General features: G+C 42.0%; 1 protein-coding gene across 2 annotated transcripts in view; it reads left to right on the top strand.

Annotated features, from left to right (window-relative positions):
• The window catches only part of abcc12 (ATP-binding cassette, sub-family C (CFTR/MRP), member 12), a 32,783-nt gene extending 19,818 nt beyond the window's left edge, over positions 1-12,965 (top strand). For both annotated transcript variants that reach the window (XM_033626329.2, XM_033626335.2), the window contains exons 17-31: positions 109-205; positions 728-778; positions 2,444-2,536; positions 2,634-2,737; positions 5,210-5,377; positions 5,603-5,829; positions 6,028-6,165; positions 8,705-8,894; positions 9,002-9,091; positions 9,226-9,415; positions 9,567-9,726; positions 9,834-9,912; positions 10,876-10,989; positions 11,931-12,095; positions 12,173-12,965. In XM_033626329.2, coding sequence (XP_033482220.1) covers positions 109-205; positions 728-778; positions 2,444-2,536; positions 2,634-2,737; positions 5,210-5,377; positions 5,603-5,829; positions 6,028-6,165; positions 8,705-8,894; positions 9,002-9,091; positions 9,226-9,415; positions 9,567-9,726; positions 9,834-9,912; positions 10,876-10,989; positions 11,931-12,095; positions 12,173-12,265 — 1,959 coding nt within the window. In that variant the 3' untranslated portion in view covers positions 12,266-12,965. The remainder of the gene's footprint in view (positions 1-108; positions 206-727; positions 779-2,443; positions 2,537-2,633; positions 2,738-5,209; positions 5,378-5,602; positions 5,830-6,027; positions 6,166-8,704; positions 8,895-9,001; positions 9,092-9,225; positions 9,416-9,566; positions 9,727-9,833; positions 9,913-10,875; positions 10,990-11,930; positions 12,096-12,172) is intronic.
• The last annotated feature ends 634 nt before the right edge of the window (positions 12,966-13,599 follow it).

The raw sequence follows: 13,599 nt of genomic DNA, 5'->3' as shown, positions 1-13,599 counted from the left end.
CAGGGGAATAGGGCTCAAGATAAAAAAAAATACCCAAGTTGCCCTTTAACTGTTATATCTACTTCAAGATGAAAGCAGTCTGTCAGTGTTTTGGCTTATCACTTTCAGACCCAGGATGTGGAGAAGGTAGTGTCAACCCTGGAAACTGCCCAGCTGAAGGATGTTGAGCTGAGAGATGGCACAGACAGCGGGATAGTCAACCCAGGTATGGAAACCAGGAAAAAATGTTAGTGTAATGATCCAAGATATTCAGTTCATCAGTAGACGACTTAAAATGAATGAAAATAAGTTTATAAGTGCAAAGACACACCACCAGTGTAGCACATTTTATAGCAACTGGTGGAAATGGATGCCTAGAAGCAGCTTAGAGAGCACAACCAGTCAGGACATAGTCATAAGGAAAGTATAGGGTAGGTGCAACACATTGCTTGTCTTTCGCAATTGTGGACTTGTAAAAAAGCCAGTATATAACCAAGAGGAAGTAAAAGTGACAGCAGTCCATCAAGGTGACAAATAGACCATGATTGACAAAATGAAGGACAGTGAACTTTGTAAAAGCTGTTATATAACAGCTGTTAGGCAACAGATATGCAATCCTGTCGTTATACTGTTACTATGTAATATTTGGGTATTTTTATGCCTTTATTACATTCTACAGTTTAGAGATGACAGGAACTCCTTCTGTTGTTTTATATAAATTTTCCCTAACATCTGTGTTTCCTCTCAGGATTTGACATGTCAGACGAACAGAATGATGGAACGACTGCTGACCAAAAACGTAAGCCTACAAAACTCATTTAATCATAATTTTGATGTTGGTGCAGCGTCAGCCAGTTCAGATGTAATATACCCCGTCTCTGCAAGGATGCCAGATGTAGAGGGCAAAAATCGGTGCCTGGAACTGGGCCAGAAGGCCCCCGACCTCGTCCTCACCTTTCTCTTCAAATCGTCCTCTGTGTTAATTTAGTATCTTAGGTTCGGCTGGCTGGTACTCAGAGAAACACTAGAGACCAATTGAATCCACCACAATTGAGTTTAATGTGTTCACAAGCTTCAACACATACAACTCATGAGTCAGGCTCCGGAGCAAGACTGAAGTTTCACTTTCTGAGCTCTCCCTTTTATGCTGGTGAAGATTCGAGAGAATCTCCACCCTTTTCCTTTTAGCCCTTCCTATCTGAGCCCAAACCTATTGGTGGCAGGCCTTTTTTCCTTTGTCCCGAACATGCCCAGGCATGTCTTAATGGTGTAATCTTTTTCCCCCGGCCTGGAAATCCCCACACTTTCCCACCATTAGGTTTGAACTCAGGCTCACCCTATTTTTTTAAAAAACATATGAAACTTGGAGACTATTTCTATAAGGTCCCTTGTGCTTTCATGCAATACAAAACCTTAGAGTGTGTGAGTCTATTCTTACACTTCCAGGCAGTACATGATATGGTATGTGTGTGTTTTCAATATATGAATACAAAACTTGTATAAAGGTGTTTTGCCATACATGGATACATAAAACATCATTATATGAACTTCAGCCTTAAACACCTTTACTGATTAATGATTGATGATTAAATCTTACACTACATTTAATGATTAATGATTAAATCTTACACTACACAGACTCATATCGTCAATGTGGGGATGTACAAAAAGACATAGAATGTGCAAGTTGAGGGAATACTTCACCCCCAAATGACCATTTGCATAAGAATTACCCACACCGTGTTAAGATGAAATCATAAAGAAAACTTCGTTTCTCTGGCATGCGTCTGGTGAATGAAGAATCCAAAAACTGGATTTTTTTTTTTTTAGTTAAAGTCATAAGCAACCATGCTAAACAACAGAAAAACTATATCAAAACATCTGTTCACAAAGTCTCACAAAACTTGTGCGGTATAATCCAAGTCTCATTTAACTAGTCGTATGCTCAGTAAATCCCAAACACACAGTCCCTAAGGACAGAACTAAGAGTGAAACTTATCTATGCTGTCTTCAAAACCAGACTCCATCGACAAAAAGTAATTTTACCTGGCTGAACACAAGAGCTGCTGCTCTACTGCTGCCTCGATCAGTTTGTTTGTTTATGTTACTGTGTGACTTAAGTGAATCCACACTAACCCTTCAAAACACCGTCATACAGTAACACAAACAAACAAAGTGATAGGCCACTTGTATCAGTGAATTAATTCCCTCTGTCACTACCCAAAGCTCATGACCAAAAGTCGAGGGGGCAATCCACCAATTTTCCTCAGAGAACCGTGGTCTGAGACACATAGGTGCTGACTCTCTGGAGGCATTTACACTATTGTGAATTCGGTGAATGTCTGAGTGATTGGCACTTCAGTGAAGCTAGTGTACATTTACACTTTTTGAAAATATGGAAAATGTAAATGAAAGTAATTTTGATTGAGCTATGATTCTATAAAATCCTTTCCTTCCTCTGCAGCTGCTGCGGGTGATCAGCTGGTCAGTCAGGAGGCCACCACAGAGGGTGTCATCTCCTGGAGAGTCTATCAGCGATACTGCAAGGCAGCTGGAGGTCTGATACACACACATATGAATTGGCACAGTTCTATGCAATAATACATACATGGGCAGCCCTGTTGATGGAGTTTGATGTGACTGTGATGCTGCAGGCTACATTGTCACCGCCCTCACATTGCTGAACATAGTCCTGATGATTGGATCCACAGCCATCAGCAGCTGGTGGCTCAGCTTCTGGCTTGAGCAGGGCAATGGGGTGAGAAGCATATCACACACACACACACACACACAAACACAAACACAAATACACAGCTGTGGTTGAAGTGTGACTTCCAACAGCTGGAAACAATAATGATTCTTATGTGCTCCAACAAGCGTGTTATTCGGGCAGTCTGAGAAGTGAATAGTTCTCTATACACAGTCTGTGTTACAAACTCTTTTCTTTTCAAACTGACAGTCCAACAGCCACCACACACTTCTTCCACACTGCTTTTTACTCACAAGCTTTACTGTCTGTTTATGGCTGAACAGCACCGGATTATCTGCTCAGAAATAATTCTTATTAAAACTGTTGATGCTAACTAAAGAACTAAGAAATAATGGTGGGTCTGGTGGTCAGGGAGATCAAGAGAATCAACATGGACTCAGGCAGTTATGTGGTGTTAAATCATCAACACCATCTAAATGATTCCTGCAGAGGCAGCCAGGGACTCTGTTAACTTGTTACCTCTGCAATAGAGCTAATCAGTAACATTCTCCAAAACACAGTTGGCAGGTCACACTACGTTATCTGACCTTAAAGTGGAAATACAAACGTTTTTTTTTTTGCTTTAACTTTTCATGATAAAGTAATGTTGATTACACAATGTAATGCCTATGGAATGATGACAGCATCTGCATTAAGCCTGGTTCCCTATAAGCCTCTCTTTCACCATGCAATTCTATCTGTAATCAGGTGAAATCTTCCCAGACAATGGAAGCTTCATTTACAGCACAGAGGAAGTGCATCAAACAATGTGCAACCTAAACAGGAAGAGGATAGCACTTGTGTTTTCCCCTAGTCTCGCCACCAGACAATCAGAGATCTCCGCCTTCTGATAGTCTGGGGACACTCCTTTCTAAAGTGTGTTTAACACACCGGCGAAAACGGCCGGCAACAAAGCAACGGCTCTTGCATTTTTGAAAAGGACACGCCCTCCCGGAAATGGGCGCTCCCCCTTTTCTTGTCCGCAAGGAAACAAACACACAGAGAGCTTGAAAATGGATGCCGAGAGATTTAACTCTGTTTTATCAAATGTGTGCTCAGTCCACAAGATTGTGGAAATGAAGGACTTACAGCGACTTGAGCCATTTTGTACCGCTACACGTGTTTCTAGTCGGACTATGTTTACGAGCACAAGAGTTCGGCGAGCCACCGAAGGACCGCCCTGTGGATTTACTATTGGTTCTGCAACATAGGGAGTTTTTTTTAAACTCTGAAATTGTATCCACCCATCTAAACACAAAATCAGTGAGAAAGTCATCAGTCTTTAGTTAAGCAAAGCGTCGACTGACTTGTGAGTCTAGTTTTACCCAATAGCAGCATCGGTAGCTATCCCCAGGCAGTTACAATAAGAAAATATCCGTCTAAGTTCTTTGCAGTTGCTATCCCCGAAAGTGGAAATGGCGGAAGGTGGAGGAACCAAAATAACTGTGTGAAACAAATTGCAGTGTGTCCTGTGCTGTTGGTAGTTGCTAGGCTCTGAGAAAAACGTTTAGTGATCCTATTGTCTTTGTGACAGCGGTGCCAACATAATGCCACTTTTGCCTGGCTCCAGACTTTTGAATCTTTCCACTCCACCGAGATCGAGTCGACTTGGACACGAAACAACAGTTTCTCAGTTAAAATAGAAAAAGAACTAATGAGCGTCTCAGGGGAATCGACTAGTCAATCAGCGCCATGGGCAGGACTAGCACCATTGTCAAACTATTGTCCAATGTTATCAAGTAGTGCACCGCAACCAATAAGGAGTAATAACAACAATAATAAGCCCTACAGACAAGATAGACACTGCTATCAAGGCTGTTCTAAATTTACATGTCTTTTCAAAATCACCCGACATGGTAGTTTGCTTTTCTTTGCTTTGCTTCACTCTTGTATGTTGGCATGACTACGCATCAGTGTGGATTCAATCCCAGAGTGTATGCAATGTTGGGGTGGAGATGGACACCGAGAGTCAGATATTGACAATCCTGTCTGATATTGATATCCACTTTTAAAGTGTGAGATGGAAATGTTTATTCATAGTGACTATCTGAAGAAAGACCTGTCATTCCACCTTTGTTACCTTTTGCAGTAAACTGGCATGGGTCCAGATCAGACATTTGACTTTTGTTTTTATTGCATTTATATCACCCAGTGTTCACTCACGCGGTAACTATACATAAATGGATGTTCTCTCATCTCTTTTTTGCTTTGAATATAAATGCCAGTCATTATGATACACCAGTCTCTTTCTGTACAGCTATCATACATTGACCACAACAGTGTATAGGCTGATCACATAAGAGCAGATCTAGTATGTGGTGACATATGTGTTATTTTCACATCTGTGCATTATATGGTGACAATATTCACAATTATTCTTGTGCATCAAAAAATATACTGTGTTGATAAATTATCTCTCTGACTCTGCTCTCCACCAGCATCATATCTTTTTTTTCTGTTTTTTCTCTTCCACCCAATAAGACAAGTCCACAGGGTGACATCTCAGAAAACAAGCACTTGCACTTCTACCAAATGATTTATGGCTTGATGATAGTTGTCACAGTGATACTTGCCATTATGAAAAGCTTTTCCTACACCACGGTCACCTTGAATGCCTCCTGCAAACTCCACAACACCATGTTCAAGAAGGTACTGTTGAACAGCTAACCCCCAGCCACCTACCATCATACACACACTTAACCATGTTCACTCATCATAAGTAAACTAAATATGTGATCAATTCAAAAATCAGTTAAAAATCCCAATAATATATAAAGTATTGTTTGGTGTTTAAAAGGGATGATTTCTTTCAGACCTTGTAGAAGCTTTACCAATGAGCTGTTGACGATGATTGACGAAGATTTTTTTTTTCAGATTTTCTCCAGTCCCATGAGTTTCTTTGACACAACACCAACAGGCCGCATTCTCAACCGCTTCTCCAAAGATCAAGAGGAGGTGGACACTGTGCTTCCCCTCCACATGGACCCTTTCTTGCAGTTCGCTCTGGTGATCATGTTCACCATTATCACCATATCGGCTGTCTTCCCTGCCATGCTGGTAGCTGTGGTTGTTATGGGAGCTTTGTTCGCCCTCATTCTCTTGTGAGTTGATACTATTTAAGTCTTGACATGATAAAATAGATTTCTGCAGGGACAATCGGATTTTAGCAGCTCTTAATAATGGCGTCTCCTGATTACACATTTAGCGAATTTCTTAGCACATCTTCAAAGCAAGTGCATGAATGGACAGTAAAGAGTTGTTTAAGGTATACTGAATATGTGGTTGTAACTCCTCTGCAGTGTAGTCCAGAGGAGTATCCGTCAGATGAAAAGGATGGAAAACATCAGTCGCTCTCCCTGCATCTCTCTCACGACCTCTACACTGCAGGGCCTCAGCACCATCCATGCCTACAACATAAGAGACAGCCACATAAAACTGTAAGATACCAGAGTTGTTTTTTAAAGAAAAACTTCTTATATACTTGCTTTTTGTTATGCCTACATGACGGCGACAGCCTTGGCCAGAGACATCATGTTTTCAGATTGTCTGTCCATTCCATTCTATTGAATGCAATATTTTAAGAACTCCTTGAGGGAATGTCCTCAGATTTGGCACAAATGCCCACCTGGATTCAAGTATGAATGGATCAGATTTTGATGGTCAAAGGTCAAGGTGACTGTCTGTGTCTATGTCTGTCCCATTCTTGTGAACGGGACATCTCAGGAACGTTTTGAGGGACTTAGTTCAGTTTTCCCACAAACATCAAATGTCCAGGTCACTGTGACCTCACAAAACACGCTCTATCTCACACAGGCTCCACCCTCTACTGGACTGGGTAATACTTTCCCACATTTAAGATGTTTGTGTTTTCCCACTGAATTTTGCATAAACATTGCTGGTTCCTACCCAAACAAGTGCAGAGACCACAGTATATAAGGCAGTGCCACAACCGTGTCCACCGTCCTCTATTCTTGAGCAATCAGTGATTTTCCCACCATCCAGCTTTCTCCATGGATGGCTCAGAGGTAGAGCGGGTCGTCCACCAATCGGAAGATTAGAGGTTCGATCCCCCTCTCCTCTGGCCTACATGCTGAAGTATCCTTGAGCAAGATACTGAATTGCTCCGGATGGCTGTTCCATCATTGTGTGAGTATGTTAAAAACTGAGTAGCAGGTGGCACCCTGCTTGGTACCCTCAGCCACCAGTGTAGTAATGTGTGTGTGAATGGGTGAATGTGACCTGTAGTGTAAGAAGCGCTTTGAGTGGTGGGATGAATAGAAAGGCGCAATACAAATGCAGGTCCATTTGCCATTTACCATTCTACAACCTTGTCAGCTTCTGTCATGTCCTTGCCAGAACAGATCTTCACAGCTGCTGCTTCAAGTGCCTCAGCGCGGGCCACACCAACAGTGGTGTTCAGCAGCCACCTCCCTGCAAAGCCTGCCAAGTGCTGCCAAAGATTAGACGCTTGCAGCAGTGGGATTACTGATGTGATGCTCTGCTGCAATGGGAGTGAGCAGGAGCTCAAGGCTGATGACACTGAGACCCCCACTCTAATCGACAATACGTTGTCGCCGCTCTTGGTCATCCCTGGCGAGACAACAGCTCCATTTGAAGATGATGATGACAACATCTCTCCTGTGTCCGGTACTTAAGCATACTGTAGGAATCCATCATTGACACCTCTGTGCCAAGACTTCCGGTGCTGACCATTGCAGCGGGATATGTTGGGCTTCTGCTCACTTCCATTGCAGCTGTCAGCTGTGTTGCACCTGACTGCCCTCTGGGCCTGATACACCTACATGTTTCCATGCTCCTTGATGATTTGCTTGTCTTTTGATCCCTGCGAGGTTAGGTCATGGCTCAACCCCGATCAGCTACGTGCCACCTGCATCGGCTGGGGCCCTCTACTTCCCTGCTGAGGCAGCCCAGGTTATGAAGAAATAGATGGGCTGCGGCGACTAACCATTAGTCGTTTCATGATCAGTGTGGCTGGGTCGATTTTATGTCACAACAGATTGTTCATTCATCAGGCTCAATCCACTGTACCCAGAGTCTAGTGGAGGATGGATACTGTGTGACATAGAAATAAGGTTATGATATTGTAACCGCAGTTCTATTAACACAGGCAGAGCCCTCTACCCAGTGGCTCTGTCACTGAAGAGGTTTTGGGATGGTGGACAGCATCATGGTACTGCATAAAATACCATGGGCTTGGTGGATATTCAGGTAGGCACGTCCTGACTGGCCTGTTATGTGTATGCAGAATTTAGTGGGTGAATGTGTGCTGATTGGGGGAGAGTAATACCCATAGAGTCCAGTGGAGGGCTTCACCTGTGCTAACAAAGCTAGGGTTACAATATTGTAACCTTTGTTTTGGGCCATCGCACAAGAATTCATATGCTTATAGTAAATAAATTCCACACAAACATCTAATAGGATAAAATGCTGAAATAATGACATTTTATATCTAAAAAGTCAAAAGTCAGCTTCACTGTGACATCATAATATTCTGCAAAATCACTTTTCTGGCCATTATTCAACATCATAACTCAGGAACAGAAGGGGCGACACTAATCTTGAGTGCCCACCTTGAAACTGTGCTGATTGTAGAGATCTTCTGTGCTATTGGGTTGAAGATGTGTATGAAGCATCCATGTTTTAGATTATGTGGCTTCTTTGCAGCAACATTCATATTTGATACACTGTCTGTTTTCAAGGCTACATATAAGTCTAGATGTAACTGCAACTTGATTAATTGGCAGAGACATACAGTACAGCTGCAAGGGGGTAACTGTAGTTTGTGTTTTCAAGCGTGTTGAATGTGTGCTCTATTGTAATTGTTTCCCGCTTTACATTTATGTAGCACAAAAGCAGCAGGTGAGGTTTTAGTCATAGTGTCTCTTATTGTTTCACTGATCATTGGGGTGAGGCGATATGTTCACAAACCCTGGCATGTCCTTTATCATGTTGTAGGTTCAAGACACTCAATGACATCAACTCCAACCACTATTTAATGTTTTCCTGTGGGACACGTTGGCTCTCCTTCTGGCTGGACTTCATGGGTGCGACCATGTCCTTGTTGGTATCTCTGCTCGTAGTGCTCAGCAGTAATGACTTCATCAGTCCTTCTTTGAAAGGCTTGGCCATGTCCTACACCACACAGGTAAAGTTAGACAGCCAATTAATGAAGATTTGGGTTTATTTTTGTCAAGACACATTGGAAGCAACTGCAACATTTGTGTTTACAGACTGTGTTTATGTGTTTTCCAGCTGACAAGCATACTTCAGTACGTAGTGCGGCAGGCAACGGAGGTGGAGGCGAGATTTAACTCGGTGGAGCGGATGCAGGAATATATCATGGTCAGACTTCTCTGCCTCAAAAAAAAAAAAAAATAAATAAATAAAAAAGACTGTTTACTTCCAGTATGTGATTAATTATCATCTGACTCACCTCCTATCCCCATTTTAAGGAAGTTGTTTTTTATTTTGAACAGGGTTGTAAATCTGAGGCCCCCAGACACATAAAGGAGGCTCAAGTCCCAGAGGATTGGCCAAAGAACGGAACCATCACTTTTCAGGACTATAAGATGAGGTACAGAGAGAATACACCCATTGTCCTGAACGGGCTCAATTTCGTCATCCGAGCTGGAGAGAAGCTGGGCATTGTGGGAAGAACAGGCTCTGGTAAGACCCTGACTCCAGTAGTCTTTACTCATACATGTGAAGTTATTTGATGTATTTGAATATGTCATTGATAGTACTGCAGTACAGTACATCATGAAACCTATAGTCTATAATGATAATACAGTAGGTACTCTATGCTTTGTGTTTGTAGGGAAGTCCTCTTTAGGCGTGGCTCTGTTCAGGCTAGTGGAACCAGCAGCAGGAACCATCCTGATAGATGGCGTAGACATTATGGCCATCGGTCTGCAGGATCTGCGCAGCAAATTGTCTATCATCCCCCAGGACCCTGTGCTATTTATTGGCACAATCAGGTAACTTAACTCCACAGAGCTTTATGTTTACACACAGGCACACACTTTTGTTGCTATCGTGGTTTGTCCCTGGTTCACCAACTGTGATAACACATGTTTTCTCACAGATACAACCTAGACCCCTTCAATAACTACAGTGATGAGGAGATCTGGGCAGCACTGGAGAAGACCTACATGAAGGACTCAGTATGTACATTATGAATCAAAGTATATCACCAGTTTACAGTGTGTGATCTTTTACCCCGAGCTAGCACAGAGCCTTTTCTCTTGGTCTCTTAGTTTTTGAAAGCACGGGAAAAACATTTATGAAGCCCTGGAGTAATGATCTAAGTTTATTTTTGTTTAACCAGAAACCATACCAAAATCACCATCTTCAAACCCACCAGACTCCATTAAAATAATAATTTTAGTGTGTATCCAGCCATCATATTTTCACATTTAACTGGGAGAATTAAGAGTTAAGTATGACCAAACCAGAACTGGTGATTGTTTGAACAGAGAAAAGATGAACCAAGACAGCTTAGTGGGTTTTATTTTGTTTTTGTTAACTTCAAATGAAGTTTGTTTTATGATGATAAAATGATGGTTTATTTAAATGTAGTCTGGTGGGTTTTGGATAGCAAGTTCAGGGCTGTTTCTGGTAAAACAAAAAGGATCTTACTCTTTAACAAAAAGGTCTGTCTCTGTAGGGATCCTTTCCATAATGTTCTCAGACACTTAGAATAACAATCTGAGCCTGTCAGTGACAAAAACAAGTGCTTTTAGTGGCCATAAATTAATGGTGCGAACATGGCCCGTGGGGTTGTACTGTCCAATACCAATGGGCCAGTGGACCAGTTTAAAATAATGTTGTCACTTAGACACAAAAACACAGGAAAATAGAGTCCATGTTGAAAAATAGCAAACTTACCCCTTGAAAAAGGCAGTACTTGAGTAAACATACTGACTTACGTTCCACAGCTGAACTCTAGTAGTAATGGATCTCCTCATCTAACTCTCAGCAAGATAGTGAATAAGTGTTTTTCACAAAGTGTCAGACTATTCTTTTAATGGACTGGTTGATCTCTGACACTTGTGGTTACTCTTAGAGGAGCTAATTGCACAATTAAAAGTAGAGCTAAAAGTATTCTTTTGTTTTCTTCCCCTCAGATCTCCAGACTGGAGGGGAAACTACAGGCGCCGGTGATGGAGAATGGAGAGAACTTCTCTGTAGGAGAAAGACAACTGATGTGTATGGCTCGAGCACTACTCCGCAACTCCAAGGTTTTTATCAGCCTCTTCTGATTTCTTTTTATTTGCACACCAATTTGAGTGCTGCTAACAGCCACTTGATTACTACTGCCACATATCTATGTGTTGCAACAACAATCAAACTAAATAACTGCGTACGATGTTTTATGTTTTTCACATTAACATCATCTTGTTCTGGGCCATGGTGTCAGTCTATGCAGTTGCCCCTAATTTCCCTCCCAAACCTTCTCCACCCTATGCCTTCCTAGCTCCCCCGCTCTCCAGTCAATATCTAAGGCCCTGTTTCCACCTGGAATTAACATGCATCTTGGGTGATCAGATCCCAAGTGGACAGCTCCACTTACAGGTGTGAACGCACCCAGTGCATCCACAGTGCCATATTTAGAGGTGTCCATGTTTTTTCAGCAATGTGTACACTAATGTGTGCAGGACCACACTAAAGGACCTCCTACTCAGCCGACATACTCTATGTAGGTGGAAATGTGATCACAAGTGGTGTCTTGAGACAGGGGCCAGGTGTGAACCAAGCAGCAACCTATGAGGCTGAAACATGAGGCCAATGCTAAAATTTGCCAAAAACTGCAGTTCCTGTGAAGGCCACTTGAGGCTAGCTAAGTCAATGAGTCAATCCTCATAGGCCCCCACATTTAAATGCCCACAGCAGAAATAAACACAGCCTGGTACAAGAAACAGTTTTTGTCTCTATAGCAAATTTCAACATTCACGAAAACTGTATTGTCTCGTCCAAACATGGTCACTTCAGGCTCCAAAAAACTAAGATGGTGACAGTTGAAATGCCAAATCAAAATGGGCCTCCACAAACCTATAGGTGATGCCATCGCAGCAATGTGCATGATGTTATTTATTTTACATCCACTCATCATTGAATCGCCCATGTTAGTACCAGGTGTAAACAGGACCTCAGTCTAACTGTCTCTCCTGTTGTCCAATAGATCATTATTTTGGACGAGGCAACAGCATCCATCGATGCAGAGACAGACTCCTTGATCCAGAACACCATCAAAGAAGCCTTCGAGGACTGCACCATGCTCACCATTGCCCATCGGATCAACACTGTGATGCACGCAGATCGTATTCTGGTCATGGACAACGGAGAGGTAACAACTACAAATAAACAGAGATAAAGTTTGTGTGATCCTGACGATAGACTGACAGTAGGCGTTCTGTCCAACAGGTGGCAGAGTTAGACCCTCCAGATGTGCTGAGGGACAGACCACAGTCTCTGTTCTCCTCACTCCTGACTGCTGCTAACACTGTCAACACCTGAACAACAGAGGCCCTGTGACACCACAGCACCACCACACAGTAATAACTGCAACATTATACAGTGGAAATATCTTATAGTGATCACCTTTGTGCAGGTCAAATTGATCACTATGGGTGCATGATTATCATAATCGTTTTTTTTTGTTTGTTTTTTTTAAATTTCACATGCAGATTTCCATCTAATTGACACATATATTTATTACTTTTTTATTGGATGACCAGGAATTATCAATCCTCTTGACCAGGGCAGCTTCAACCACAGATGCTTTCCCCGAGCGCCTTTTCCTTTTTTGTCTCCATCTCTAGCAGCCATGACTGTTTCTCATTGTTTGTGCAGAATACACAGTAGCCTGAGAAACATCGAGTTTGACTGCTGCATCTCATTGGCTTGTTTTCGGCAGTTTGTCACAAGCTTTGAGGAGACTACATTCTTCACTAAGAGAAAATTACTTTTTTATCCTGTCATGATTTCAGTTGCACAGTGTTGTTGGATGATGTTATTTTGTGTGATTTTTTATAAGAGTGGATATGATATATTTGAAACGTATTATTTATTACACATTTCGTGGAAGCTTTTGCACTCTATCATGTTTAAGAACTGTAAATAGATTGTATACTGTAACTCATTAATGTAAACTGATTGCAGATACATGGACAATGTTGCTGCTGGCACAGATAGGTAATAAATCATGGAAATTTGTAAGTTTCAGTTTCTCTGTGTGCTGTTTGCTGCAATCAATGACACATTTGTGCGTAAGTATTAGAGTGTATTGCTCATTGCTTATTTCTAAAGGCTTTGGAGCTGCCTATAAGCTATTGCCTACACAACTGACCCATCACCCAGTTTCGTCTTCATCCAGACCATTAGGAAATGTGGACTGAAGGAGTGACAGCAGCTATTAATGCTCTACAGTTTAGGAGCAATGGATTTGTTTGAGGATCACTTCATAGAGAAAGTTTGCTACTGCAGTTGTGGCTCTTTTAAAAGAGAATTTCACACACATCAAATCCAGCCTGTGTCTTATGAGGAGGAGGTTTCTCTGTGGTTAAAATCTTGTTAAGGCATGACATTCCTTTCAGCTGCGGTGGTTGTGTTTCTGAGGCGAGGTCTTGTCCCCAGCCTGCGCTTTCAATCCCTCCTTTATCTCTCCGCTCTCCATCCTCTCACCTTCCACTTATGATAAAAACCACAGGGATACACAATATACATATTAAGATATATAATCTTTACACTTGAAGCTATATAAAGGGATACCTCACTTATTTAAAAAAAGCACCTTAACAGCTAATCCAATGAGCATTTCACACTTGTGTGTTTCTTGTTGCATAGAAATT

The sequence above is a fragment of the Epinephelus lanceolatus genome, chromosome 2, assembly GCF_041903045.1.
Source record: "Epinephelus lanceolatus isolate andai-2023 chromosome 2, ASM4190304v1, whole genome shotgun sequence".
In the NCBI taxonomy this organism is placed as follows: Eukaryota; Metazoa; Chordata; class Actinopteri; order Perciformes; family Serranidae; genus Epinephelus; species Epinephelus lanceolatus.
The sequence above is the reverse complement of the archived record's forward strand: the minus strand, read 5'-3'. Positions and strand labels throughout refer to the sequence as shown.